We start from the raw sequence: 27,451 nt of genomic DNA on the forward strand, positions 1-27,451 counted from the left end.
TATATATATATATATATATATATATATATATATATATATGTGAGTGGAGTTGGAAGACTGAGGACCAACTCTCCAGAAAGCCCAAACCCATATTTTCCTACCAAAAGAAGTAGTGAAGAGGAAGGCAGCTAGCAAGGAAGGAGAACCAGCCTCAGAGACAGCACAGACAGTAGAGGCGTGTCAACAGTGGCGGGTGGGCTGGGGGATACTCAGGCTATTGGAGGCCGAGACTGGAAAACCGGGTTAAGTATGGTTAAAACGTCCTCCACTGAATTTCTCTTTAGGACCGTGGAACTTTTCCAGCTTCGTTGAAACTAGAAATAGCAATGTAGTTTATTTCTTTTTTTTTTTTTTTCTTCGAGACAGGTTTTTTCTGTATAGCCCAGGCTGTCCTGGAACTCACTCTGTGGATCAGGCTGGCCTCTAACTCAGAAATCCTCCTGCCTCTGCCTCCCAAGTGCTGGGATTCAAGGCATGCGTCACCACTGCCCAGCTAGCTAGCAATGCAGTTTCAAAAGCAGACGGATATCTACAGATGATGGTACTTACCTGCAATCCCAGGATTTTGGAGGCTAACATCTGGAGTTCATGGCCAGCTCTATGAGACCCTGTCTCAAAACAAAATAAATATGGTTGTATATGCCTTTAATCCCAGCACTTAAGAGGTGGAGGCAGGCAGATCTCTGTGAGTTAGAGGCCAGCCAGAGTTACAGAGTGAGACTTTGTCTCACAATACATAAATGAACAATGGAAATAGCAAACAATAACAAAACCAGATGGTTGGAAGGCAAGCTTGAGGGAGAGCAAACAGATGGGGGACAAGGCTTTAAAAGCACACGGGAAGAGGAAAACACAGGGATAAGTGCCCCACACCCTTTACAATTCTCGTTTCTTTATCTGACATGCATTGGTGTTTTTCCCGAATGTATAGCCAGGTGAGGGTGTCGATCCTCTGGGACTGGAATTACAGACAGTTGTGAACAGCTGTGTGGGCACTGGGAACTGAATCTCGGTAGGCTGCTCTGGAAGAGCGGCCAATGCTCTCAACTGCTGAGGCATCTATCTCTCTAGCTCATGTGCCACACACCGTGGTCAGCAGAAAGGCAGAGAGAAATCATTCAAATACACACACACAAACACACAGGTGCACCTACACACACATACACACATGTGCACGTGTACTCAAAACTCCAAGAGAGAGCACAAATTAATCTTGTCGTTCTGTTGAGTGGCCGGTCATGCTCAAGGTGGGAGGGTGGTGCATGACCCTAGCATCTTATGTTTTATCTGTGAAGGGGACAGGGGGTGTCTGTCTGTCTATCCTAGGCTGGAAGAGACGCTGACAAGAAGTGGCTATTCTGTGTACCCTCTCTGTTCAACTCCCTGTCCTTCCCTCTTGGGTTCTTTGTGACTGGCTCTCTATGCTGTACCCTGGCTTGGAATTTAAACTCCTTCTGCATGCATCCCCCAAGTGCTGGGATTAAGGGTGTGCACTTCTGACTTGATTCCCTCCCCTCTCTGCTCGGGGCTAATTCTTGGCCTGCTTTCCAGCCCCGGTGGATGAAGTTACGATTTCCATCCTGTCAAGTAACGAGGTCCAGTCTGGAAGTGAAATGGTACTTCTGTGCTCTGTGAAAGAGGGGACTGGCCCCATTACATTCCAGTTTTACAAAGAAAAGGAGGACAGACCCTTCCACCAAGACATCGTGAATAGCACCCAAGCGTTTTGGTTCAACAAACAAACTAGCAAGGATCAGGAAGGACAATACTATTGTACAGCCTCCAACAGAGCCAGTTTGAGGAGGCTCAGTCTCCGGAGCAGCACTCTGACAGTCAGAGGTGAGTCCACACCCCACCAGAGCATCAGTATGGGGGCTTCCAAGGGACAGAAAGCATGCATTCCTTGTAAAAGGGAGAGGAGCGGAGCCTAGCTTATTTGAGAGAGCTAAGAGACTGGTGTCTGATTAGTTACAGTTGGCAGAAACCCACTCATACTAACTTGAGCAGAAAAGGAGATGATTATATATAAAGAAATGAAACTATTTTATCCAGTCCCAATTCTAAGTATCTGTTAGAGAAACACCAGTTGACTCATACTGTGAGTGCAATGTCTATCCATGAAATGCCTGTACCCAAACACAGAGGCGTTGATAGGAACTTAGCTGTGTGCTTGGATGGGAGAGTCCTGTAGAGATGGAGGAGGATGGAACCACACCTCAGCAAAATTAGCTTGGTAACTCCTTGAAGACCGTAGCTGACCTTGGCGTCTAGCAGAAGCCACCATCATTGCACAGGCTGAGTACAGACGCCCTCACAGGCCAACGCCAAAGCAAGATGCCGTTTACAAGGACTGCAAGACAGGGTCTGAATTGCTGCTTACATCTGCTGCTTCTTGCTGCTAGGAGAAAAACATGTGCTTCCTTTTTTTCCTCCCCGACTTCCAGTCTTTCTTGCTCCGTGGAAGAAAGGTCTCATCGCGGTGGTTGTCATTGGAGTGGTCATTGCCGCCTTGATAGTTGCAGCCAAATGCTACTTCCTGAGGAAAGCCAAGGGTGAGTGACTTTCTGCAGCTTGCGCTTCCAGGGAACTGGCTGGGTCTGCGAGGCATCCCGGAGGAGGTTGAGGGAGCACCATGCATTCTCCTTGTCAGATGTCAACTTGGTAACTCAAGGTCCTGGCTTTGGAGGGTGTGAAGCCTTGGCTGTTCACGAACACGGGTACTTGTCTAGTTGGGCAAGCCAACTGGGGGTGGGGGGATCTGGGTGACATTACACCTGATCTAGTCACAAGAAGCTATTTCTTGGTGTGTGTCCTGTGTGAGGCACACGCGTGCATGCACATACCATGTGCCTCCCAGATAATCTTCCAGATGTGCCTTGATCTGGTATTGTGTACCATATACATTTGTGGGAATAGGGTCTAGCCTAGGCTCAAGTAAAATGGTGCTGCTGTCTGGGCTGGGTTGGTCTTTTGTCTTTTCCAAGGCAGGAAAATTGCACTGAGCTACCCCACCCCCCAGTCTCTCTTTTCTCCTTTATGGAGTAGTCAGGTTTCAGGAGAGTCAAGGGAAAGAAGGCTGTCACTGTCCCGTATACTTATACTGACCTGAAATTTTCTTTCTTTTTTAAAGCCAAACAGAAACCCGTGGAGATGTCCAGGTCAGTGTCCCTGTAAGAGAGGGTGGCTTCTTTGTGGGCAGGGCTGGATTTGTCTGCAAGCCCAGACTGGTTGCTAGGAAGTTATCAGAGATTCTTTAGCAAACTCATGAAGAATAAGGGCCTTGGGTATAATGGGTGTGTGTGTGTGTTTCTGTCTGTCTCAGTGGAAGACTGCCAACTCATTACATACTTAGAATAATAGAGTTGACCTTTTAAAAGAAATGCTTTTTACCAGGCTGGAGATATGATTCAACCTTGGCTGGTACCACACACACACATACACACACACACCTAAAATTTAAAAAAAGGGAGGGTTTTACATCCTTTACCTTTTCCTTTTGCCAAGGCTAGCCTTAAATTCCTGATCTTCTCACCTCTACCTCCCCAGGGCTGGGATTGTAGGCATGTGGTACCACGTCCAGCTTTTTGTGTCTTGCTGTATAGCTCTGGCTGGTCTCAGGGTCACAGCCATCCTCCTGCCCCAGCCTCCCCAGTGCCATGATTACAAGTGTGTAATAGGCATATTTCTTCTTGCTTTCTCATGGTCTTCCTTTGATGTTTTGGTTGACTTGGAGGAAGAATATTAATGCATATTTTTCTCTTTTCTTTTTCATTTGCATGTGAAGGCCAGCTGCTCCACTTCTGAACTCCAACAGTGAGAAGGTTTCTGAGCCCAACATGGAAGCCAACAGCCATTACGGTAAAGCCAAGGCTTCCTTTAATTACCAAAGGTTTAGGGTTGCGGTAGAAGGGAAAGCCTGGCTTCAGGCAGCGGTACCAGTACCGTATATAACCAGCCATGGGAAATCAGCTAACCAAACAGAAAGGGAAGATGGGACCCTTTCTGCTTTCCCCTCTCTGCTTCATTTCTTTGGGATGGAGAATGGAGACTGGCCCTACTGCTTGTTGCCTCCACAGACCAAAATACGTAGGTGACCCTTGGGAGACAGAAACCAGATATTAAATCAAATCCAATTGAATCTTCAGTAAAACATCTCCAATGGGACTCCCACCACGTCTCTTAACCCTGCCACAAAGGGAGAGTGAGAGAAACAGTCTGCTCTTGGCAGAGGCATTTTTGAGAAGTGCTAAGGTACCTTTTATTTTCCTCCCCAAGATGGGGCTTCTCAGCCCTGACTGTCCTGGAACTCACTCTGTAGACCAGGCTGGTCTGGAACTCACAGAGATCCATCTGCCTCTGCCTCTGCCTCCTGAGTGCTGGGATCAAAGTCGTGTGCCACCACTGCCCAGCTTGAGATGTCATTCTGGCGCAGGCATCAGTGGAGAGAGGCTGCCCAGTGGGTGTCAGGACCCCTGGGTCTGTGAGAAAGTCACTCAGAGGCAAGTGTGATGGCTCACACCTAACGTCTCAGCACTCAGAGAGCAGACGCAGAAGGATCACTACAAGTTGGAGTCCACCCTGATAGGTCTGCACACCAAGACCTTGTCTCAAAACAAGCAATTTGATTAACACTAATTAACTCACATACATTAAAGAACCATGTGTTTAATATTTATAATATCTTATATATAAGAATTTCTTAAGGCAAGGAACATGCTAAAATGTTTGTTTGTTTTTATAGTGCTTGGGCTTGAGCCAAAGCCTCACATATTCTGGGCAAGGGCATCACCACCAAACAAACCCCACACTTCATTTTGTGTGTGTGCACTGAGGTGATAATCCGGAGACACTGTTATTTCCTTAAACTGTATTCTTGTCAACCCACTTCCCTAACCAGAGAACGTTAGCTAACCACCAGCTTTCGTATTTGGTTTTAGTGACTGGTCCCTTCTAGAAAGAAGCTTCACTTTTAATTAGTTCACTTACATCAAACCATTCTGAATTCCCAATAACTCTCAAATGAAAGTGCTCCTCTGTAGCTGTACCTTTCTATCCAGGCAGTGGAGGGAAGGCCCACTGCAGGCAGGAAAAGCTCACACCACAGAGAGACGAAGGAGGAGACCCAGGATCAGAGGCAAAGGCGTTTGTCACCTGAAGGAATAGACTTTGCTTTCTTAGCAGTACTGGGCGTTTTAGAAGTCACAGGAGGGCTGGGGAGATGGTAAAATGTTTTCTGTGTGAGCTGGAGGCCTTGGGTTCAATTCCCCAGCACCAATGTAAAGGCTACATGTGGTAGCAAACCCCTGTAACCCCAGTCCTGGGGGAGGTGATGGAAATGGTCACACCCTGTAGGCTCCATCATGAGCTGGTCCAGCTGAATCAGCAAACTCCAGGTTCACAGAGATGCTGCCTGAAAAAATAGGGCAGAGAATGACAGAGGAAGACATGTGACGTCACATAGGCACTCATGCATTCACACACATGCATGGGTGAGACACACATTCACACACATGCACTCACACACACATGCATGGGTGAGAGCACACATTCACACACATGCACTCACACACACATGCATGAGTGAGAGCACACACATGCACTCACATACACATGCACTCACACACACATGCACTCACACACATGCATGGGTGAGACACACATTTACACACATGCACTCACACACACATGCATGGTTGAGAGCACACACATGCACTCACACACACATGCATGGTTGAGAGCACACACATGTACTCACACACACATGCACGGTTGAGAGCACACACATGCACTCACACACACATGCATGGGTGAGAGAACACACTTACACATACACTCACACACATGAATTCACACACTCAGACCTGGGTGAGAGCACACACAGACACACACACACACACACACACACACACACACAGGAAACTTTCTATTGTCACTCATCCTGACTGTTAATTTTCCACCAGGTTATGATGAAGTTCCTGGAAACGATGCAGTAAAACCCATAAATCAAAATAAAGGTAATTATTTAAATATTGTATTAGAAACTTTTACATTGCTGGGCAGTGGTGGCGCACGCCTTTAATCCTGGCACTTGGGAGGCAAAGGCAGGCGGATTTCTGAGGCCAGCCTGTTCTACAGAGTGAGTTCCAGGACAGACAGCCAAGGCTACACAGGGAAACCTTGTCTCCAAAAAAAAAAAAAGAAAGAAAGAAAGAAAGAAACTTTTACATTAAATAATCACAGGCAGCTGTGTGCCATGGTGACACACGCCTTTAGTCCCAATAACACTCAGGAGAGAGGCAGGTGGGTCTCTGGAATCAAAGTCAGCCTGGCTTACACAAAGAGTTTTAGGCTAGCTGGAGCTACATAGTAAATAGTAAGACCCTGTCTTTAAAAATAAATAAATCACCACAGAGAAAAGAAAACTTAACTCTGAGGTGTCTGGATAATTTCCTATCCTCTTAGAGGCTCTATCTATATGTGCCTAATGATAAAGTATAGGTGACTTCTTTTTTTTCTCCAAAGATGCTAGCCACTTTTCTGAATGATAATGCCTCCTAATCTAAGTAGAAGCAAGCTGTCATACCTAAAGAAACAAGCAAACAAACAAAAAACCTTTCTGGCTCTCCAGGTGCTATAGGAGGGTCTCCCTTGGATAGCTAAGGTGGAGATTTTAAAGAATTTTTTAAAGACAATTAACAGTAGACAGTTTACTTCTGCCTAAAGCTGAGAGGAAATGGTTTAAATTGTTTCTTAAAAGTATTTCTAGTCTGTGCCGCTCTCATGAGAACTGAAACTCACAATCTGCTTCTGTAAAGTCTCTTTGGCTACACCATCTGTTGAGGCTGCCAGCAGGAACCCCTAATTCCGTGAAGCCTTGAAACAGTGCAGATGTGGTCACCTCTGTAATCGTAGCACTCAGGAGACTGAGGCAGGAAGACCAGGTGGTCAAGGCTAGCCTTGACTGTGTAGCAAGTTCCAGGCTGCCCTGGGATACTTGTGACCCTATCTCAAGAAACAGCAGTAAGGGCTGGAGAGAGATAGCTCACTTGTTAAACATTGGCTGCTCTGTCAGAGGATCCAGCCTCAGTTCCCATACAGTGAATGGCTCACAGTCATCTGTAATGCTAGTCCCAGAGGAGCTGACACCCTCTCTTGGTCTCCTGGGCTACCAGTCATGAAGAACAGCATCAATAGCCAGAGTTGAAAACAAAAAATAATTTTTGGGGGGGGGGGTTTCAAGACAGGGTTTCTCTGGAACTCACTCTGTAGACCAGGCTGGCCTCGAACTAGAAATCCACCTGCCTTTGCCTCCCAAGTACTGGGATTAAAGGCATGTGCCACCACCGCCTGGCAAAAAATAATTTCTTGGGTGTCTCCACAGAGCCTGGAGTTTTTGTTACCCAAAATGCCTCATCTTCTCTAAACACTTAGAGGCTGGTAAGCCTGGTGCCACAGCATTCAAATCCATTTCCAGTGCCTTGAGACTGGGTGGGCCTTGACTGCTGGAACCATCCTGGGATGTTCTCCATGCCTATTAATCTATTGAGAATCCTCTCACACTCTACAAGTCAGAGAGGCTTTGTACAGTGTCTGCTGCCCGAACCAATGTAGGGCTGACCAGAATAAAGGTCTTTAGTGTGGTTTGATGCCTCCAGAGGAGGTGCTGTCTAAACTCACGGCGCTGTGATTCCTTTAACAGACCCCCAGAACATGGATGTCGAATACACAGAAGTGGAAGTCTCCTCCCTTGAGCCTCACCAAGGTAAGCAGCCCTCTCCAATGAGCAGAGCCCACATGAGGCTCTGGGCTTGGGTGTAGATACTGCACGAGATGCCTTCTACTGCCAGAATTGTCTCTTGGAATGGAGGGTGGTCTTCTGCAGACCTACTAGATGCTCCTAAGTCCGGAACTATAAAATTGTGAGCACTCACTGCAGGCCAGGCAGGGACTAAGAGCGGAGCGCTATTCTCTGAAAGAGTCTTTGGAAGCAGCCTCTCCCCATCCCCCACTGAGTGTTCCGGCCTTCTGTCAGAGGCCAGCCCCTGCCCAGATGCACTGTGTTCCTAGAACAGTTGCCTGTGTGGACCAAATGTGTGTCAATCAAATGCATGCTTAAAATGGGGAACACGGAAGCTGGGCGGTGGTAGCGCACGCCTGTAATCCCAGCACTCTGGGAGGCAGAGGCAGGCGGATTTCTGAGTTTGAGGCTAGCCTGGTCTACAGAGTGAGTTCCAGGACAGCCAAGGCTATACAGAGAAACCCTGTCTCAAAAAAAAACCAAATCCAAAATGTGAACACAGGCTGGAGAGATGGCTCAGTGGCTAAGAGCACAGACTGTTCTCCCAGAGAAACTGAGTTTGGTTCCCGGCATCCATATCAGGTGACTTAAGACCACCTGTAACTCCAGCTCCAAGGGAACCCAGCGTCCTCTTCTGGTATCTGCAGGTATTGCACTCACATTTGCACAGAGCCACACTGATGATGATGATGATGATGATGATGATGGGGTGGGGCGGGGAGGGCCAATGTATTTACTTCATTGCTGTGACCAAATGCTTGACAAAAACCAGTTTGAGAGAGGAGAGGTTTATTTGCTTTCCTATTGGAGGCAATGCAGTTCTTCATGGCATGGAAAGTATAACTCAGACATGTTTTTAGATACTGTGTCTGGGGAAAGCAATGAATTCTGGGTCTCGGCAACATTTGCCTTCTTTATGCAGCCTGGGACCACAGCCCATGACCCGGTGCCAACTACATTTAGGATGGCTTTTTTCACCTCGATTGGCCCAATTTAGACCACACACACACACACACACACACACACAGAAATGCCTAGAGGTAAAGCTTCCTCAGTGATTCTAAATCCAGTCAAATTGGAGATTACCCATCACAGAGGCCTTTCCCCCTTAGAGGGACTTTTGGGGAAAGACTAGAGTCTCCTTACAGTGTGGCATGGGATCTATGCCGTAGCTTTTTGTGTTGGGTGTGTGGTTCACTCGAGGGCAAGCTGCCTGTAAGTCCCTATCTTAGTCAGTGCTGGGAGATGCAGGCACAGTGGGTGGGTTACAGCAGATACCCGAACACAGATCTCAGCCGTTTTGAGCACCAGAAACAATACCCATCTCCCAACCCTTTTCCCTCTTGGCCCACCCTTGGGCTCCTGTGTGCTTCAAAGGAAGTAGCCATCCTGAGCCTTCCGGCTGGGGGACACCCCTTAGGACTACTGCCACCTGCCTGTCTCCCTTTGCGCTGAGGCTAATGCTGTGGGCAGTTTTCCAGGCTGGGCCCGCCAATTAGCTGGAGCCGCATGGTGATGGCGTCCTGAAGCTGCCTCTTGCTCGATGATTTAGGACAAGTGCTGGAGTTTCTCTTCCTACTCTTACTGAGCGTGGATCCAAGTACCCCAACAGCAGTTATAGATGTGAAACTTTCCAGCCAGGGGTCATGTCCTGTGCTATGCCACTAGCACTTCCCTGTGATCTCTGGCCAGAACTGTTTCCAGAGACTGGAGACTTTAATGTGCTTAGCTGTGTGGGCATCGGTGGTGTCCTGACTGGACCTGAGGGCTGGGGAACGTGGAAGGCCTGATGCACTTGTCTTTTTTGTTGTTGTTGTTTTATAGTGAAGTGTTTGACTCATTTTGGTAGCTAATGGTGACAAAGACATAAAGGTGCCAGCCACTGTGTGAGACACAGAGGTGTGGGTGTTCCCTTTCTGGTGTGCACATAGTGAGATACATGTGCATACCCAATCCTCTCAACACATGCAACCACATGCATACATACCGTACATACATAAATACATACGTACTCACATATGTATGTATATGAAAACAAACACAAGGCCTTTCCTCCTTAGAGGGACTTTTGAGGAAGAACCAGACTGGCCACACAGACAGAAGTGCTATTTATCACTGTGTAAGAGATAGTGGGTGCAGGTCGTGACTGGTGTCTAGGTGTACCTTTGAGACCCATCACAGCCTGTGACCAAGACTGGGGAGCCCAAGTCCCCACATTTCTTGCTGGAGTAACTGCATGGATGGCTGTGGTGTTGAGGATGAGATCTGGTTTGTCTAGGTCAAGTCTAAGATGCTGGGGAGACACCCAGGAGCCGGAAGCATGGGGTCTGGAGCTCAGAGACAAGCCTGTGTAGGCTGGGACAGATGAAACTGGAGTACGCTCAGTACCAGTGCTCACTGGGCCAGCCTGGGCTTGGCAACCCAGGGAACAGCTTTCCTCTTTCTAAGTGGAAGTGAGGTTAGAGGTAAGGGAAGGTGCTAGCCTGAGGGCAGGGTGACAAGATCAGGGTGGCCCACATTGTCCTTTCTGTACTGAGGCAGGTGAAGACTGATGACGGAAGGCACAGGGGACCAAATCCCTGCTCTCTGTCTTCAGAACATCCTCAAGTCCCCTGTCACCCTGGGCTCTGACACCAGTCTGGATTGGGACCGGGTCTAGGCAGGTTGTGCATGATATCCGCTCCTCGTGTGGGAGTGCACGTGTGTGCGCTGGGACTAAGAAAGCTGAGGAGGGAAGAAGGAAGCTTCGCTGCCCCTGGGAAAGGCTCCACTTCCCTTTCGTTGAGAGCGTGTCCTTGTATCTGGTATTCTTTTGCTTTCTTGAGGGTGTGGAGGCACTGACTAGCGGAAGTGGGGCAGTTCCTAGAATAGGGTGGGACCGCGGCTATTGCCTCTGGCTTCCCTCGCTGGACTCTGCAGCTGTCCCTTGCAGCCAAGCTATCAGTTACACTTCCCAGCTTGCACAGGTTGCCGGGTGCCCAGCCGGGACTCTGGGAAAGATTCTAGAATAAAGGTCATTTGGGTGGCAAGAGGAGCGGTGTTTTTCTTTCACTGCCTCCTCCTTGTTGCAGAAGGACTGTGAGGAACTCAGATCTGGACCACTGGCGCTTGCCCCTTGTCCTCCCCCTAAGCAGGGACTAGGGCACTGCTGGGTGAAGAAAGAAGGGCTTTGTGGGTTCAAGGCCAATGCTGACTAAACGTGAACTGGTGTCTGCCTGCCTGGTCCCTGGTTCTCAAGGTCTCTCATCCTTCACAGTTGGAGGAGACTATGGGGACACGATCCAGATCTAATCCTGGCTGGCAGCTAACCAAGTGGTCACTGGGGATGGAGGAAGGCGGGAAGGAACTCATTAAATCCCGATTTGCTGTCTGTTTGCTCTGAGGCTAATTGCTGGGAAAACCCCATGACGTAGAAGCCTTCTCTCTCCATTAGCAGGGAGAAAAACAGAAACCAAAATAGAGACCCATCAGGAAACGCCTCTGACAAGCAGAGACAAACAGCCTCCTGGCCTGGACTAGTCATTAGCAGGCAGCTGCTGCCAGAGGGACATAAGAGGGGGAGCAGCAGTGAGCAGCTGCACCCTGCTCCTCCCTCCCACCCCCTCTTACTGAGCCTGGCAAAACCAGGGGCAGCTATAGACCATGGGCACAGAAGTCCAGCCCTGCCTGACTTGAGGTAGGCACAGACTGAAGCTACTGAGGTCCAGAGAGTATTAGACTGTTGCCAAGGAGACCAGAGAGGTACCTGGGACAGTAAAGTTTACAAGATGTCCAGACTAACCCCACCCACGTTTGGCTGCCCAGCCCTCACTTTCCCCCTCCCCCCCCCACCGCCCGCACCCCCCCCCATCCCAATTCATCCCGTTTCTGTCCTAGCTCCATGTTAGGATAGGAAAGAGGAAGAGCTGGCATTGCTTCTGGTAGACAGCACCTTATAGAAATTTTCACATAGTGATTTTTAGCTGTGTGTGTGTGTGTGTGTGTGTGTGTGTGTGTGTGTGTGTGTGTGTTGGGGTACACCTGCCCCTGAGCACATGCAGAAGTCACAGACTCCGATTTATGTCAGGTGTCATGCTCTGTCACCTACCACCTTACCCTTTTGAGACAGTCTCCTCCTGCTGATCCTGGGTCTAGGCTGGCAGCCAGCAGGTCCTAGCAGTCAGTCCTCTGTCCCTAACAATTGCTGGGCTTATAGGTGCTACAGCTCTGCCCCAGATTGTCTGGGATTTGAGTTCAGGATTCCAACTCAGGTTCTTAACGTTTATACAGCAAGTGTGCTTATCCACTGAGCGTCTCCCAGCCCCGTGATTGTTTACTTGTTTGTTTGTTTGTTTGTTTGTTTGCACTGGGGCTTGAACCCAGAGTCTTGTCCCTGCTGAGCTAGTGCTGTGCCACTGAGCCACATCTTCAGCTCATCGACACCCTTGGCACATCTGTCTTCTCTGAAGCCTAGAGCGCCTGAAAGCTAGCACCAGATCCACATTTTCTTCTTCAGTGGTTGAGGCCACACAGATGTGTACAGTCGTTGAATGGTCTTTTGAGGTATAGAAGGTCCCACGGCAGGTTTGAAGACGCCTAGAGTTTCCGTCTCTGCGTGGGATCCTGCTGTTTCTCAATAGTTCTCTTAGGCAGATGTCCTGAATTAGTTTGGGTTCTCTAGAGTCACAGAATGTATGGATAGTCTTTATATAGTTAGGGAATTTGTTGATGACTTACAGTCTATAGTCCAACTCCCCAACAATGGTCAGCAGCAGCTGTTGATGGAAGTCCAAGGATCTAGCAGTTTCTCAGTCCCAGGAGGCAAGCAGGCAAGGAAGAGTGAGTAATCTTCCTTCTTCCAATGTCCTTATATATCTCCAGCCAGTGTATAGCCTAGATTAAAGGCTGTAGGTCTCCAGCAGAGGGTGTGGCCCAGATTAAAGGCGTGTGCATCCATGTCTTTAATCCCAAATGATCTTGAACTTGGAGATTGTCTTGTCTTAGCCACTATGCTTCAAGATCTCCATACCAAGATCCAGGCCAGAAACTTATATCTCTGAGCCTCCAAATTAGGATCATAGGTGACCCTTCCAATTCTAGACTGTAGTTCATTCCAGATATAGTCAAATTGACAACCAGGAATAGCAGCTACATGTCCTTACACTGGGGAACGGGGATCTCAGCTACTCTACTGAACTGCAATTCCTGCCTTGGGGAGTCACTTTGATTCCTTCTGCAATACCTTCATCATTCTGGATTCCCCAAGTTCTCCTGTGTGGATGTGGACCACTCCTGGCCTTTCTCTGTCATACAGGATTTATATATAGTATATGTATACATATATAGTAAATATATATGTATTTATGTATAGGATTTATAGCCACCGACATCCAGTGTCTAATGAGGAACCTAGACTTTGATCCCACAGCCAACCTACCATTCCTTCTGCAGTGTGCTCCTTATTACATAGACAGGAACTCTGGAAGGGGCCGACTGCGCCTCAAGGTCGGGGATGCTTCAGGGCATGGCCTGGTACTCTCTTTCACTATCCCTGCAGACAATGCTAAGGATAGCAAAGACTGACTGGAAGACTATGCAAAACCTGAGCAGGGTGGACGGGTAGGGTGCGGTGGGGTGGAGTGTGGTGGGGTGGGTGGAGAGTAAACTGGGTCTTTGCTCTATAAGACCTTGGGAATCCACCCGGGCTGACAAGTGTGGGAACAAAGAAAGTCAGCATGCTTGGGGTAAATGTCACCGAACTGCTCTGGGGTCACAGGAGCCCCTGTAGCTGCTCAGGGCAGAGAATGCAAATATTGGGGGTGTACATGCAAATGGCTGTTGCTTGTTCAGAGTCTTAGAGAAGTGGGGTAGGAGAAAGGACGGAGTCAGCAATGGAAGGGCTCAGGGTCCAGAGAAAGGAAGAGGCCACTGTAGGAGTGGCCTCACAGCAAAGTGAGAAAGTATCGTTGGTGTAATTAGAATCCATGTGGGGCCCCAGGCATCTACAACGAGGACAGCATGTGGCAAGACGACGTCTCAGGCTATCTGAGGGAGACAGGGAGAGGAGGGGGCTAGCAAACCCCTCCAGGTGTGCAAGCAGATTTCCTGGTCAATCCTTCAAGTATCAGAAACTTAGCATGTGTTCCGGTTTTGTCCTGCTTCCTCAGGGTCTCTGGGTATATGTATGCATATACATGAATGCATTGCCAGTGTGAGTGAGTCTAGATACTGTGTACAAGTGTGTATACATGAGATACATGTCCGTATGTATAGTGTGTGTGAGTGTACACACACCTGTATAGACACATCCTTGAACATATTTCAATATGAAATAAACAGGTAGCCTCGTCTTCTATTCCAAAGGTCTAGCCAAGAGAATTAATGACGCTGGCTACACGTTCAAAACCACGGAGAGCTCTAAAAAACACCCGTGTACCTAGGTGTAATGGTGCAGGTCTATAATCCCAGGACTTGGGAGGTGAAGGCTGGAGGATCAAGAGTTCAAGGCTATCCTGGGCTACATAGCAAATTCAAGGCCAGCCTGGGCTACATAAAACTGTCTCAAGCAACAATAACAAACAAAAAAGCAACACAGAACAAACTCGCGCCAGCACAGGCCCCAGCATGCTTCTCTTAGACCCTGTAGTGAGCCTAGACGTTGACACCAAAGGCAGTCAGCAGCTCAGCAAACTATCTGCAAATGGCCGTTGTCCCGGCTGATCTGTATGGCTGCTGCTGACGCCAGGCTCCAACCCAGACCTCAGGATCCAATTCTAATTCTTGGGATCCAGCCGCACCAGTGGTTGTAAGGCCGCACATAGCCTAGCCCTGACAGGCAAGTCCTATCAGGCAGAGCAGCTGGCACAGGGTCTCCGCGGCAGGGGAAGGAGGGCGAGGTCACTGGGCTGGGGTCTGTGGGTCTGTGCGGTCTCCCTGCAGCCAGGCTCGTCACGCCTGTTGATATACTCTAAGTCTCAAGGAGCCTCTGGTTAGGTCTGAACTTCTGAGGCTGGGGAAGGCTATGCGCTGTGATGCTTCTGGACAGGGCAGTGTTGGGTGGTGGGTAGGCACAGCAGTGGGCTAGCCTGGGGCTCCAAGGCAGCTACTGACCTGTGCCTGGTTCCCTTTCCAGCTCTGGGAACGAGAGCCACAGAGACGGTGTACAGTGAAATCCGGAAGGTCGACCCTAGTGAGTGAGGGGCCCCTGATCCTGAGTGGGAGGGCCTGTGCTAGAATCACTAATGGACCTGGAGAGTGGGCAAAGGGAGGGGGAAAGCCAAGAAGAGCATTGACTCTTTTTTTTTTTTTTTCACCCCTTTTGGGTTTTTGAGACAGGGTTCCTCTGTGTAACCCTGCTGTCCTGGAACTCCCTCTGTAGACCAGTCAGGCCTCAAACTCAGAGATCCACCTGGTTCTGCCTCCCAAGTACTGGGGTTAAAGGTGTGGGACACCACCGCCCAGCAGAGCATCAACCCTTATATTAAGGGTTTGACTCTGTCCCTCCTACCACCCTAAGAATACAGAAGCACAGACAGTATAAGGCTCTTGCCCGAGATCACAGAAGCACCCAGAGCTAGACTCCACATTCCTGATCACTGAATTGCACTGTCTTTAGGTTAGAGGGAAGGAGCTGGCAGGATAGTTTTTCCTCTTATACTTCTGGGTTCCTGCCTGAGGCCTTGCAAACGAGACAGTCCAGCCAGGGATAAGCAAACTGGGTTGATTGACATGCAGAAGAAATCTCAGAGAGCAGTGACTCAGAGAGAAGATTGTGGGAAGGAAGGATTACGTAACTGCTTAACCATAACTGTGTACATAAGGGGAAGGATACTGAGCACGGGGGTACAGGCCTGTCAGCCCAGCACAGGGCGGGCAGAGCTGGAAAAGCAAGCTTTGGTCGCCACTGCCTATATATAAAGTTCAGAGATAGCCCGGTTACAGAGGGAGGGAGTCTTTAAAAGATGGAGGGAGGGGGGCTGGAGAGATGGCTCAGTGGTTAAGAGTACTGACTGCTTTTCCAGAAGTCCTGAGTTCAATTCCCAGCATCCACATGGTAGCTCACAACCATCTGTAATGGGATCTGATGCCCCCTTCTGGTGTGTCTGAAGGCAGCTGCAGTATACTCATATAAATAAAATAAATATTTAAAAAAAAAGGTGGAGGGAGGGAGAGAGAGAGAGATCTTTGATCTTCCGAGGAAAGCAGGCAGCAGGAGGATAGCTATCTGGGGTAGATTGTCCTTAAGCTTCTCACGGTCTTTACTGCTCATCTGTCTTGATTTGGGTTAAAGTCGTCACCAGATCCATTGGAGAATCCAATTCTACCTACTATAGACATTAAAATCGGCATCCAGTGAGACTGGGGTGGCCCTGGATGGTCTTGGTCAAGCCATGAAGCATCCCCAGACCTCCATAACTGTCTTAGTTAGGGTTTCTAATACTGGTATAAGACATTATGACTAAAAGCAACTTGGGTGGGGGAGGGTTTGTTTGGCTTATATCTCCACATGACAGTCCCATCACTGAGGGAAGTCGGGGCAGGGCAGGAACCTGGAGGCAGGAGCTGGTGCAGAGACCATGGAGGAGTGCTGCCACAGAAGACTGCAGCTTCTTCTTATAGGACCCATACTACATGCCTAGGGTTGGCGCCACCCACAGTGGGCTGAACTCCTCACATCAGTCATTAATCAAGAAAATGCTTGTCTACAGGCAATGTGATGGGATCATTGTTTCAACTGAGAGTCCCTCTTCCCAAATGACTCTAGTTTGTGCTATGTTGATTCTTAAACTTAACCAGCATGGTTACCTCCTCTGTGGAATGAGGGGATGGACCAGAGAGAGTCCAGGTTCTCAAGAAAACTCAGACTGACAGAACCACTCCTAACCCTTCATGCCTGAGTCCTTTAGGGTAAAGAATTTACATTTTTTCTTTTTTTGAGCTTTCTTTTTTTTTTTTTTTTTGAGCTTTTACTTAATTTAAGTAAAATTAATTTAAGCACACTGTCATATCTTGACACACCAGAAGAGGGAGGGTATGGGATCCCATTACAGATGGTTGTGAGCCACCATGTGGTTACTGGGAATTGAACTCAGGACCTCTGGAAAAGCAGTCAGTGCTCTTAACCCCTGAGCCATCTCTCCAGCCCCTAAGAATTTACATTTCTTTTTTTTTTTTTTTTTTTTTTTTTTTTTTTTTTTTTGGTTTTTTGAATTTGGTTTTTTTTGAGACAGGGTTTCTCTGTATAGCCATGGCTGTCCTGGAACTCACTCTGTAGACCAGGCTGGCCTCGAACTCAGAAATCCGCCTGCCTCTGCCTCCCAGAGTGCTGGGATTACAGGCATGTGCCACCATGCCCGGCGAATGTACATTTCTAACCACTCATACAATGCTGGCTGAGGCTGGCCTGGGGACTCCCGTTTGAGGGTCAATCTGTGGGTGCTGTGGTTGTGCTGCACTTGTCTGGTTCCTGGGATCTCTCTCACTCCCCAGGCATTATGGACTGATCAGAACAGGGAGAGAGAAATACAGAATACATGGTGTGTGTGCAGAGGGTGACAGAAGGAACCTTTGTGTGAGCAGCTGGCGGCTGACTGGGTGTAGGGAAGCATCTTAGCAGAAGCTCCCCTCTCACAGTCTTTGCGATATCTCTTCAAACCCTGGGGCAGGCTGTTTAAGGAAATGGCTCAGAGGGTGGAGTTTTGGCTCTGAAACCCCCTTTCCCCTGAGAGGTTCAAAGAAAGGCCACTCCCCTAGATAAGCAGAAGGCCTTAGGCAGGACAGCCTCCAGGGAGCAGCCCGCCACCCCAAGGGGCCCTTGGAGAGATTTCGGGGAGCTTCACACAGAAGCAGGAGGGAACTTGTAATGGGAGATGCGTGCTGTTTGCAATCTCGGCTTTAGACTCTAGCTTACCTTCTTTCCCTGTATCGTTATAAACTGTACATAAAACTTAATGCTTTAGCCATTTCGAATAGTCAGGTGGCTAATGTAGTATTCTTATGTCCTTTGATGCTGTTGGGCAGCCAGGGTTCCCACCACCCATTGCCCCAAATCTCCGTCTGCCCCAGACGTTGGTCGCCACCATTCTGTGGGTTTGCTTCCACCACACCACACCTTGTCTGTGAGTTTAGCAATGCTCAGCCTTCCCATCTGTCAAGTGAAGACCCTGAACCAGTGGGTGTAAGCTCTCTTTTAATCGAAACACGTCAGGAGTCCCAGGGTTGCACTGGCTAAGGCAGTGTGTCAAGGCGCTGTCACCAAGACTGACAGCCTGAGTTTGAACCCTGGGATTCACATGGTGGAAGAAGAAAGCTGTCCTCTGACCTCCAGATGGGCCTGGCGGTACATGCACCTCACTACCCCAATTAAGTAAATAAATGGAATAAAACTAAATGCCTGGTGGTGGTGCACGCCTTTAATACCAGTGTTCCTGAGGCAGAGGCCGGTGGAATTCTGGGTTTGAGGCCTGCCTGGAGTACAGATTTCTACACAGAGAAATCCAGTCTTGAAAACCAAAACAAAAAGATAAAAATTTTGAAAAGAATAAATAAGTCAGGCATGGTGGAGCTTGACCTTTAATTCCAGTATTCAGGAGGTGGATTTCAATGGGCCCAGGTCTAGCTGGGTCTATAAAAACATTTCAGACCAGTCAGAGCCACTAAGCCAAGCCAACTAATTAATTCATTGATTAATAAAAAAATCATTTCAGGTTCAAGGCTGGGCTGGTTTACAGAGGGAGTTCCAGGGCAGCCAGGGCTACACAGAGAAACCCTGTCTCGGAAAAATACTAACAGCAGCAAATAACAAAACAAAAAGAACACCTCTAGACCTTTGAACTTTGACCTTTCCAGTTGCTACATGAGCCACTAATGCCAGCTTGTCCCCTGGCTGTTTGTGCAGGGAGGGCAGGCAGGTGGGCGACATTCTCAGAACTAACAAAGTAGAGATAAGCAAGCTGTCCCAGGTGGTGTAGATAGAAAGTTCAAGTCAGGCCTAGGCCTCTTGAGACCCTGTTCAGAGAGAGAGGGAGAGGAAGAGGGGGATGGAGGGAGGGAGGGAGGGAGAGAGGGAGGAAGAAGAGGAAGAGGAGGAAGAGGAGGAGGAGGAAGAGGAGGAAGAAAGAGGCCAAATCTAGAAAGGCCAAAGGAAAGGAGAAAATATCCATTCGTTCCAACCAGGACGAGCTAAGAAACAGTCCTTCAGTAATCTGTGTGGGTTTTTTGTCGTTGTTTGTTTTTGTTTGGTTTTTTGGGATGTTGTTGATTTAATAATCTTCAGTTTTTGTGGAGGAGTGGGGCTGATGCTGTTCATGATCACCCCTCACCCTCCATAATCTATTGATTGATTATTGATTGATTGATTAGTGTTGGGGATGGAAGCAAGGCCTCTTGTCCGCTAAGCGCCCTCTCTGCCCCTGGGCCACATTTCCGGGTCCTTCCTCATAGCTTAGATGCAAACTTAACCTTTCAGGGTTCTAAAAGTTATTTTTCCCTTTTAATTAAAAAAAATTATGAGCTGGGCTGTGGTGCACACGCCTTTAATCCCAGTAGTTGGGAAGCAGAGGCAGTCGAATCTCGGTGAGTTTGAGAACAGAGCAAGTTCCGGGACAGCCAGGGCTACACAAAGAAACTCTGTCTTGAAAAACAAACAAACGCTTCATGTGTGTGCCATGTTGGTCCCTGGTACCACAAAGGCTGAAGACTGAGTCCGATGCCCTGGGACTGGAATTATAGGTGTTTAGTTGTGAGGAGCCACAAGGATGCTGAGACTCGAACCTGGGTCCTCTGGAAGAGCAGTCAGTGCTCTTAAGCGCTGAGCCACCTCTCAGCTTTTGTCTTTTGTGTTACTTGCCTGAGGTTGGGATTCACAAGCCTCAGTGAGTGGCTCTAGTTCCGGTTTATGAGTGAATTACCAGAAGAGGGGAAAGTTAAGTGCCTGTGTGTGTGTCTTAGTACTCAGTGGTGAACTATAAGAGAAAGTAGGCCAGGCCGAGGCTGGATACATTCCTGTCTGTCACTTAACTAGGACACTCAACTCTGGACTCCGCTGACCTCAGCCTTAATGCAGGATCATCTGTGAGCTCTAGCGGTGGGGTTGGTTTACAGTGATGGCCTGCAGTGCTGGAGAGGTGGCCCCCAGGACCTCAGGCATGCCAGTTAGAAGCCACCCACTGAGTCACACCCCATCTCAGCACACATTCACTGTTGCTACAAGTTGTGTAGGGAGGGCGGTCCCGATGAGTCTGGTGGATAGGAGTCAGGGATGCTGACAAACAGCTCACGCTGCACAGTCAATCTCTAGCTTACAGCGCACAGTCAGAGGAGAGCTGTCTACAAGGCCAACCCAGAGAAGCCCTGGCTTAGACTATCTTCTCTACCTGCCCACCAGGGGGAGCTAGCTCCCTCAGACACCAGCTCTTGCTTTCCCTGTGTCCACCTCTGGAACTGACCAGGTGACCTGGTCCCACCTACACCTCTGGCCTGTAAAAGAAGCCAAGTCTTGGGCTGGAGAGATGGTTAAGAGCACTGACTGCCCTTCTGGAGGTCCTGAGTTCAAATCTCAGCAACCACATGGTGGCTCACAACCATCTGAAATGAGATCTGATGCCCTCTTCTGGTGTGTCTGAAGATAGCTACAGTGTACTTATAATAAATAAATAAATTATTTAAAAAAAAAAAAGCCAAGTCTTGCTCTGGGCCCCAGCTCTGAGTCAGACGTGCACCCCACTCCCCACTCAGCCTCCCTTCAGCCCTGCTTTCACTTTGTGTGGAATTCAGACTTACAGGATCTTTTCCTTTTCATCTTTGTTTCCTGTCCCTCTCCACCCCATCTCCTTTTCTTTCCTTTTCTTTAAGACAGTTCAAATTAACCTCCAACTCACAATCCTCCTGTGGCTGCCTCTCAAACGGTAGCAGAACAGTTGTGCACCACCAGACCCAGCCCAGGATGTTTGAAAGGGGCTCAGGGTGAAGGTAGGCAAAACCCCCCAGCCTTTCTCACATTCCTTACTGCTCCATACCAACAGTGATTGTGCTGAGGTCAGCCATGACAGGAAGAACCTAACCTGGGCATCATGGCACTTGAGAGGCTAAGGCAGGAGGATTGCTACGAGTCTGAGGCCCGCTTGGACCAGGGTTAGACCCTCTATCAATTTAAATAAAGGAGGGGGAAGTCTCTCAGCAGGAAGCCACCATGTCTAAGGGTGGGGCACTCTCTGGTCACTGAGCCCTGGGCTTCATCTTGGCTTTTTCCCATTCCTAGAACTCTGAGCAATACATTTCTGTTGTTTCTACATTTAAAAAGGAAAAAATACGAGGGTGTGTGTGTGTGTGTGTGTGTGTGTGCCTGGCTAAGTCCCCTCTGAAGGGAGAGAAGAACACTTGAAAGTTAGTTCCCACCCATCCTGTATGGCCCAAAGCCAGCTGGGCCAGCAGGTACTGCTGGGGTGGCACTTCCTGCCTGAACATGCGAGACGAGGAGGGGACAGACAGTGAGTGCCTTATGCCATGCCCACTGTAACGTTACCCAACGAAGAAACGTTCTCCAAGTGGGCACAGACTTGCCTCACATCAGCATGGCCGTCTCACATGTAGGGTTTTCATAGCTCATGTTTTGTTTCTGGTTCTGGAGAACATGGGCTGGTTGAGGGAAGCCAGAGCATGGGGCTCTTCCCTCCGCCCCTGTGGAGACCTGAGCCAGGAGGCGCTATCATGGCCTCCCTCAGTGCGTGGAGGCTGACAGAGTGGCTGCTCTGTGCCTGGGCTGATGTACAGACTTTCGAGAGGCCAACTGCCTTAGCCCCAGCTAGAATAGAAGAGGGGCCCCTTAGGGACAGCGGCTCCTGCTCCCCTCTAACTAGGAACAGTGGAATGTTATAGGACAGGGTTTGAAGAGGAGGTAGACTTGGGGAAAGCAGGTTTTTATTTGTTTGTTGTTTTGTGACAGAGCTTGGAACTCTTGGTAATCCTCCTGCCTCCAGCTTGAGTGTTGAATTTACAGAGAGAGCCACCACCATACAAGGCTCAAAGGTTTTGTTTGTTTGTTTGTTAGGGTTTTTTGGTTTTGCCTTCTGTCTTTCTCTCTCTTTCTCCTTCTCCTTTTTCAACCTCTTCTTCCTCTCTGTCTTTCTCTCCCTCTCTCTCTGAGGATGACCTTGAACGTCTGATCTTCCTGCCTCCACCTTCCTTTAGAAGTCTGTGCTGCCACACCGATTTATATGACACTGGGGCTCAAACACAGGGCTCCATGCATTCCAGGCAAGCACTTTAACAGCTGGACTGCGCCCTTGTTCTTGGCTTTGTCACCTTGACCTTTATCATCTGTCAGAGCAGCCACCAACCCCTAACCACCTCCTACCCCGCCCCCCAGCACCACATGGGAATCTTTCCCCCAGAAAGCAGACGAGGCATCCATTGCTGTGTTTCCACAGGACCTGGAGAATCAGCTCCAACACAGAGCCTGATCCTGTACAGAGAGGCCAATCATGCCCCGGCCTTCCATATGGTGGTGATGCATGTGTCCCACTGATACAGGCAGTGATGTGATGTGATCCCTCCATGCGGGGCTTCCTGCTCTCTCTCACTCTCCCCACTTACAGCTTTTGGCAGAGGCCGTGGGCACAACAGTGGTGGCCTGGCAAGGCAGCTGGGCACAGTGTGCATTCTGACAAAAGGATGCGTCAAGATGAGCCTCGCCCCGGAAAGGGAAATGGCTGACTCTGCCCTTAGGCAGTTTGGCCATGGATGCTAAGAGCCTCGAAGCCTTCTCCTTCCTCTTCCTCCTCCTCCTCCTCCTCCTCCTCCAGCCTCATTCCCAGGAATGGGCAGACAGCGTAAAATCAACTATGGGAATAGGTTTGCTGCCAAAGATATTGGCAACATTATTTAAGACAGCAAAAACGTAGAAAGAACCTCTTTTGTTTTTAAGTTTAGTTTATGTGTATGGGGGTCCTGACTGTGCACATGTCTGTGTACCATGTGTGTGCCTGGTGCTGGACGAGGGCAGCAGAACATGTCAGATGCCCTAAGACTAAAATTATAGACAGTCGTGAACCACCACGTAGGTACTGGAAGTCAAACCCAGGTTTTCCAGAAGGGTAGTCAGTATCCTTAACCACTGAGCCATCTCTCCAGCCCCAGAACCTAACTTTTTAAAGTTAGGAACCTGGTTAAGCAATCAGCTGTGTAGCCACTTGACTTGACGCTGTTAGCTACTTGACAGTTGTGGTGTTAGCTACTTGACAGTTGCGTTTGAGAACGGTCTTGAAAGTCCTTATAAAAAAACCACACTGCATGAAAGGACAGGGTAGAAAGGACATGTCACAGGCCCATCGCCCTAACTTCCCCTGACCCTCCCCAACCAACAGTCCACTCAGAACACTGCTGGGGGATGGTGGGAGGGGCCAAAAGCAGGGGTGGGGTGGGAGCAGAGATCACTTTTATTTGCAACTTTCTAACTTCCTGTTAATTTTCTATTTTTCTCTACTAATTAAAAATCTTTAAAATGCCAAATGAGAAGCCAGGCATGGTGCTGCACTCATTCCTTCTGTCCTAGCACTCTGGTGGCAGAGGCAGATGGATTTCTGGGAGTTTGAGGATACCTTAGATAGTTTTGAACAGATAGTTCAAGAACATCGAGGGCTACATCGTGAGTTCCTGTCTTTAAGAAAAGAAAAGCCAAAGTGGGGGTGTAGTCGGTAGAATTCTTGCCTCGCACACATCAGGGCCTGGACCCTCCCACGAACTGTGTGTGTGTGTGGTGGTTCACACCTGTAGTTGGGAGATGAAAGGCTCAAGATTATCCTGGACTATATAGTGAGTTAAGAGGCCAGCCTGGGCTACATGAAACTCTGCTTCAAAAAAGCAAGTCAGGTACAAAAAAAAAAAAGTCTACATGCCTGTCTCATGGCCTAAAAGATCCCAGGAACTTGCCTAGGGACAAAAGGCCACCAGCAGATGGCCCAGGACCCCTTATACACTAGTGTCCCCACCCCACCCCTGACCCCCACGTGCCGCATGTTCAACTTTGGCAGCATGAGGCTACCCCACCCTGCACGCTCATGCCTGTGCCGTCTTTGTTTTGCAGATTTCATGGAAAATCGATACTCTGTAAGTACACACATCACACACACTATGTTAAAAATGTAAAAATGCTTTGGGGACCTTAGTAAGTAGCTCATACCTGAATCACCACATTGAGGATTGTTGTAGATGTTTGAGGCCTTCCTTGGCTACAGAGTTACTTTTCAGGACTGTGGTGTGTGACTGAGTTTTTGTTGCTGTGGCTTTACAGAAGTGTTCTATGAAACAATGAACTATTTCCCAATTTGTCCAGGGTCTGCTTTCTACTAATTCCCCCCCTCCTCGTTCTAACCTGTCCCATTTGAGACCAGAAACCTTTGGCAGTCTAAGCCAGACCCAGTACTGCTTCTCTCTTTCTGTTTATACCATTACAGCTCAGCCTATATGGGGAGAGGGACCCTGGGAACCCTCCCATGTAGTTAGGAATCTTTAGTAAGAAAGAGTCTTGGGCATAGTGAGGATATGCACTTGAAAAAGGATTGTGAACTCCAGGCCAGTTTGGACTCCACACTAAGTCCCTGATGAGAGAGGGAAGAGAAAAGGAAAAAGGGGGAAGAGAAGAGAGATGAAGGGGGGGTAGGGAGATAGGGCAGTTAGTGACATGCTTATACGGGGATCTGAGTTTAATCCTAGAACCCAAAGTGAAAAATTCAGTTGTAGTGGCATATATGTGTGTCCCGGTCCTAGGGAGTTGAAGAAAGGTGCAGATCCCTGGAACTTGCCGATCTACTTGGTGAACTTGAGGCCAACGGGAGACCCTTTTGAAAGAAGGGAAGGAAGAAAGCAAAGGAAAGAAAAAGAAAAAGATGACCGGTTCTTAAGGAATGCCATCTGAAATTGACATCTGGCTTCTATACACACATGGACACACTCACAAAGGAACATTCGTACACAGGCATGTGCACACACACTCACACACACACTCACACACACAAAAGGACACACAATAAAGGTGGGAGGGAGGGAAGAAGGAAGGAGAGGGATTTAAGTTCAACCCACGCATAACCTACCGCCTTCCAGTTCCCAGCCTATCTGCAGGCACCCAGCAATACAGGAGTTAACAGGGCAGATATTATCTTCAAAAAAAAAAAAAAAAACCCCGAGGAACTGGCCTCTGAACCGGTCTTTTGGGTCTGGGAGAAACTTCCAGCAAGACTTCTGTAGCCTTCAGTGGGCCCCTGGTTTCCTTTGTTTTGCTGGGGCTGAATTCTTGTTGAACAGAGCTCATTATGCTCTGGACAGACAGGAAGGCGCTGACATTCTCTGTATGGAGGAAGGCTGTCCATTCTAGGAGAAGAGGAATGAAATGAACCTTCTCTGCACCCACTCGGGCCACTGAAAGCACTGTTGTGTCCGAATGGAGCCTATTTCGTTTCTTTTCTTTTCTGTTTTTGAAAGATTTATTCATTTATTATATGTAAGTACACTGTAGCTGTCTTCAGACACACCAGACGAGGGTGTCAGATCTCATTGTGGATGGTTGTGAGCCACCATGTGGGTGCTGGGGTTTGAACTCGGGACCTTCGGAAGAGCAGTTGGTGTGCTCTTACCTGCTGAGCCATCTCTTCAGCCCGGGAGCCTATTTCATAGATGAAGAAATGGAGGTCTGGCCAGGCCGGGGTGGTGCACGCCTTTAATCTTGGGAGGCAGAGGCAGGCGGATTTCTGAGTCAGGCATCGTGGGTGCACAGGCTGATCTCTGTGAGGTCAAGGCCAGTCTCCTCTACAATCTTTTAACCCTGAGTTCCAGGACAGCCAGGGCTCTGTTACACAGAGAAACCTTGTCTCAAAAGGAAGAAAAAAAGTGACCATTGCACAAGATTTGAGAATAAGGACAAGTTTGCTCCACAGGCAGGGGGGGACCCTGATAAAAACCAGCTCTCTGGCTGTTCCCACGGCGGCGTGTAGCATGTATCCGTGGCCACCCACGGCGGGGCTGCAGGCCAGCAGTCAGAACTGGGCCGAACCAAGCTAGTTACGCTTGTCTTCACCCAAAGGGGCTCCCTGGACAAAGGCTCTGAACTCCAGGCCAGTGGAAGAACGGCTTTCCCTCAGCCCCCAAAGTCTGCTCTGCTCACAGGGTGCTTCGAATACCTGGGCTAGCCCTACCCCCAAAATAATAAAGCCATTTGGCGGGAACTTGGGGGGTGGGGGGGTGGGGGGGTTCCCAGCCGTTAAGAAATGAATTTTGAATCTTGAAGCAAATAGCTTTTGTTTATGAAAGAAGCAGGCAGAGCTTCCCTAATAACCAACCCTGCGGGTCAGGAGAAAATGAACTGAATTGCCCAGCAGGGAAATGGGAGGGGCTTCCTTCCTGAAATCAAACCTGGCAATCACTCCTCTCTTGTTTAATGGCCGTTGCTTCTGAAAACACATCGGAGGAAATATCTGGACAATGAGACAGCCACTTAGCCAGCCACTAACTTGGTATTGTTTGACTTGCTTCAATGGCACTCGCTGACTTCATTTTTCCTCTTGCCATTTTTTGCCTTGTTTATAAATTGTATTTGTGGCCCACGCAGACAGATAACGTGGAAGAGAACACCCTGTGCTTAAAAGAAAGAGCTTGAATCTGGACCTGTGTGAAGGTCTCCAAATTTTGGAAAGAACCCCTGACTCTTCGGGTTGGGAACAAGGCATTGTCGGTTACAGGCCCCTTCCCTCCTCCCCAAGACCAGCAGGGAGAAGAGTTGTGGTAGGACCTGCTCAGAAGTGGGGCTGAGGCTGCTGAAGAACGGGGTCCCAGTTCTACAGCCTTCTTGTGGGTGACTTTCTCAAACCTAAGCCTGTAAAGTAGAGATGATGATGGTGGTGGTGGTGATGATGGTGGTGGTGGTGATAATGATGGTGATGATAATGATGATGAAAAAAATGAAGTAACATCTGCTTACTAGGATTTTCTTAAGGGTTAAATGAGACCCTGCAAACTCAAGCCATCACACAAAAGCTATTCATCTCCTTTAAAGATCTTTTCCTCAAGCACTCTGATAACAGTGGATGTGGTTAAGAGATTTACTTTATTGGCTCTGAAATGCACACACACACACACACAGGGAATCACACTCAAAGCCTCGGATCCATCAGAGCCAAAGCTTGACATAGGCCTAGGAGAAACACATACAAAATTATCCTAACTTGAGCTGGAGAGATGGCTCAGCGGTTAAGAGCACTGACTGCTCTTCCAAAGGTCCTGAGTTCAAATCCCAGCAACCGCGTGGTGGCTCACAACCTGATGCCCTCTTCTGGTGTCTAAAGACACCAGCTACAGTGTACTTACACATAATAAATAGATAAATCTTAAAACAAAACAAAAAATAACATAAGAGAGAGACTTTGTCTCAAACTATTTTTAAAAACATTATCCTAATTAGTTGCTTAATCCTGTATGTAAGGTTCTGTCTTCTCATCAGTAATCATTTTTAAAAAGCCTGTGTGTGTGTGTGTGTGTGTACAGTGTGGTGTGGTGTGTGTGTGTGCAAATGATGCAGTCAGGATAATGTTTGAGAGTCCATTTCCGCCTCCTTGGGTTTCAGGGTTAAAACTCCAGTCTTCAGGCGTCGGCACCAGGCTGTACCTGCCGAGTCACGTCCCCCAGCCC

General features: G+C 48.6%; 1 protein-coding gene across 10 annotated transcripts in view; it reads left to right on the forward strand.

Moving 5' to 3' along the window:
* The window catches only part of Pecam1 (platelet and endothelial cell adhesion molecule 1), a 97,143-nt gene that overhangs the window by 65,912 nt on the left and 3,780 nt on the right, over positions 1-27,451 (forward strand). For 3 of the 10 annotated variants that reach the window (XM_052196386.1, XM_052196387.1, XM_052196393.1), the window contains exons 9-15: positions 1,552-1,839; positions 2,445-2,552; positions 3,131-3,158; positions 3,785-3,858; positions 5,961-6,014; positions 7,700-7,762; positions 14,910-14,966. In XM_052196386.1, coding sequence (XP_052052346.1) covers positions 1,552-1,839; positions 2,445-2,552; positions 3,131-3,158; positions 3,785-3,858; positions 5,961-6,014; positions 7,700-7,762; positions 14,910-14,966 — 672 coding nt within the window. Of the gene's footprint in view, positions 1-1,551; positions 1,840-2,444; positions 2,553-3,130; positions 3,159-3,784; positions 3,859-5,960; positions 6,015-7,699; positions 7,763-14,909; positions 14,967-23,858; positions 23,882-24,541; positions 24,871-27,451 lie in introns of those variants that run through there. The other 7 variants (XM_052196391.1, XM_052196390.1, XM_052196395.1 and 4 more) reach the window with 5 other exon arrangements.

This window comes from Apodemus sylvaticus, chromosome 10, assembly GCF_947179515.1.
Source record: "Apodemus sylvaticus chromosome 10, mApoSyl1.1, whole genome shotgun sequence".
NCBI classification, from domain to species: Eukaryota; Metazoa; Chordata; class Mammalia; order Rodentia; family Muridae; genus Apodemus; species Apodemus sylvaticus.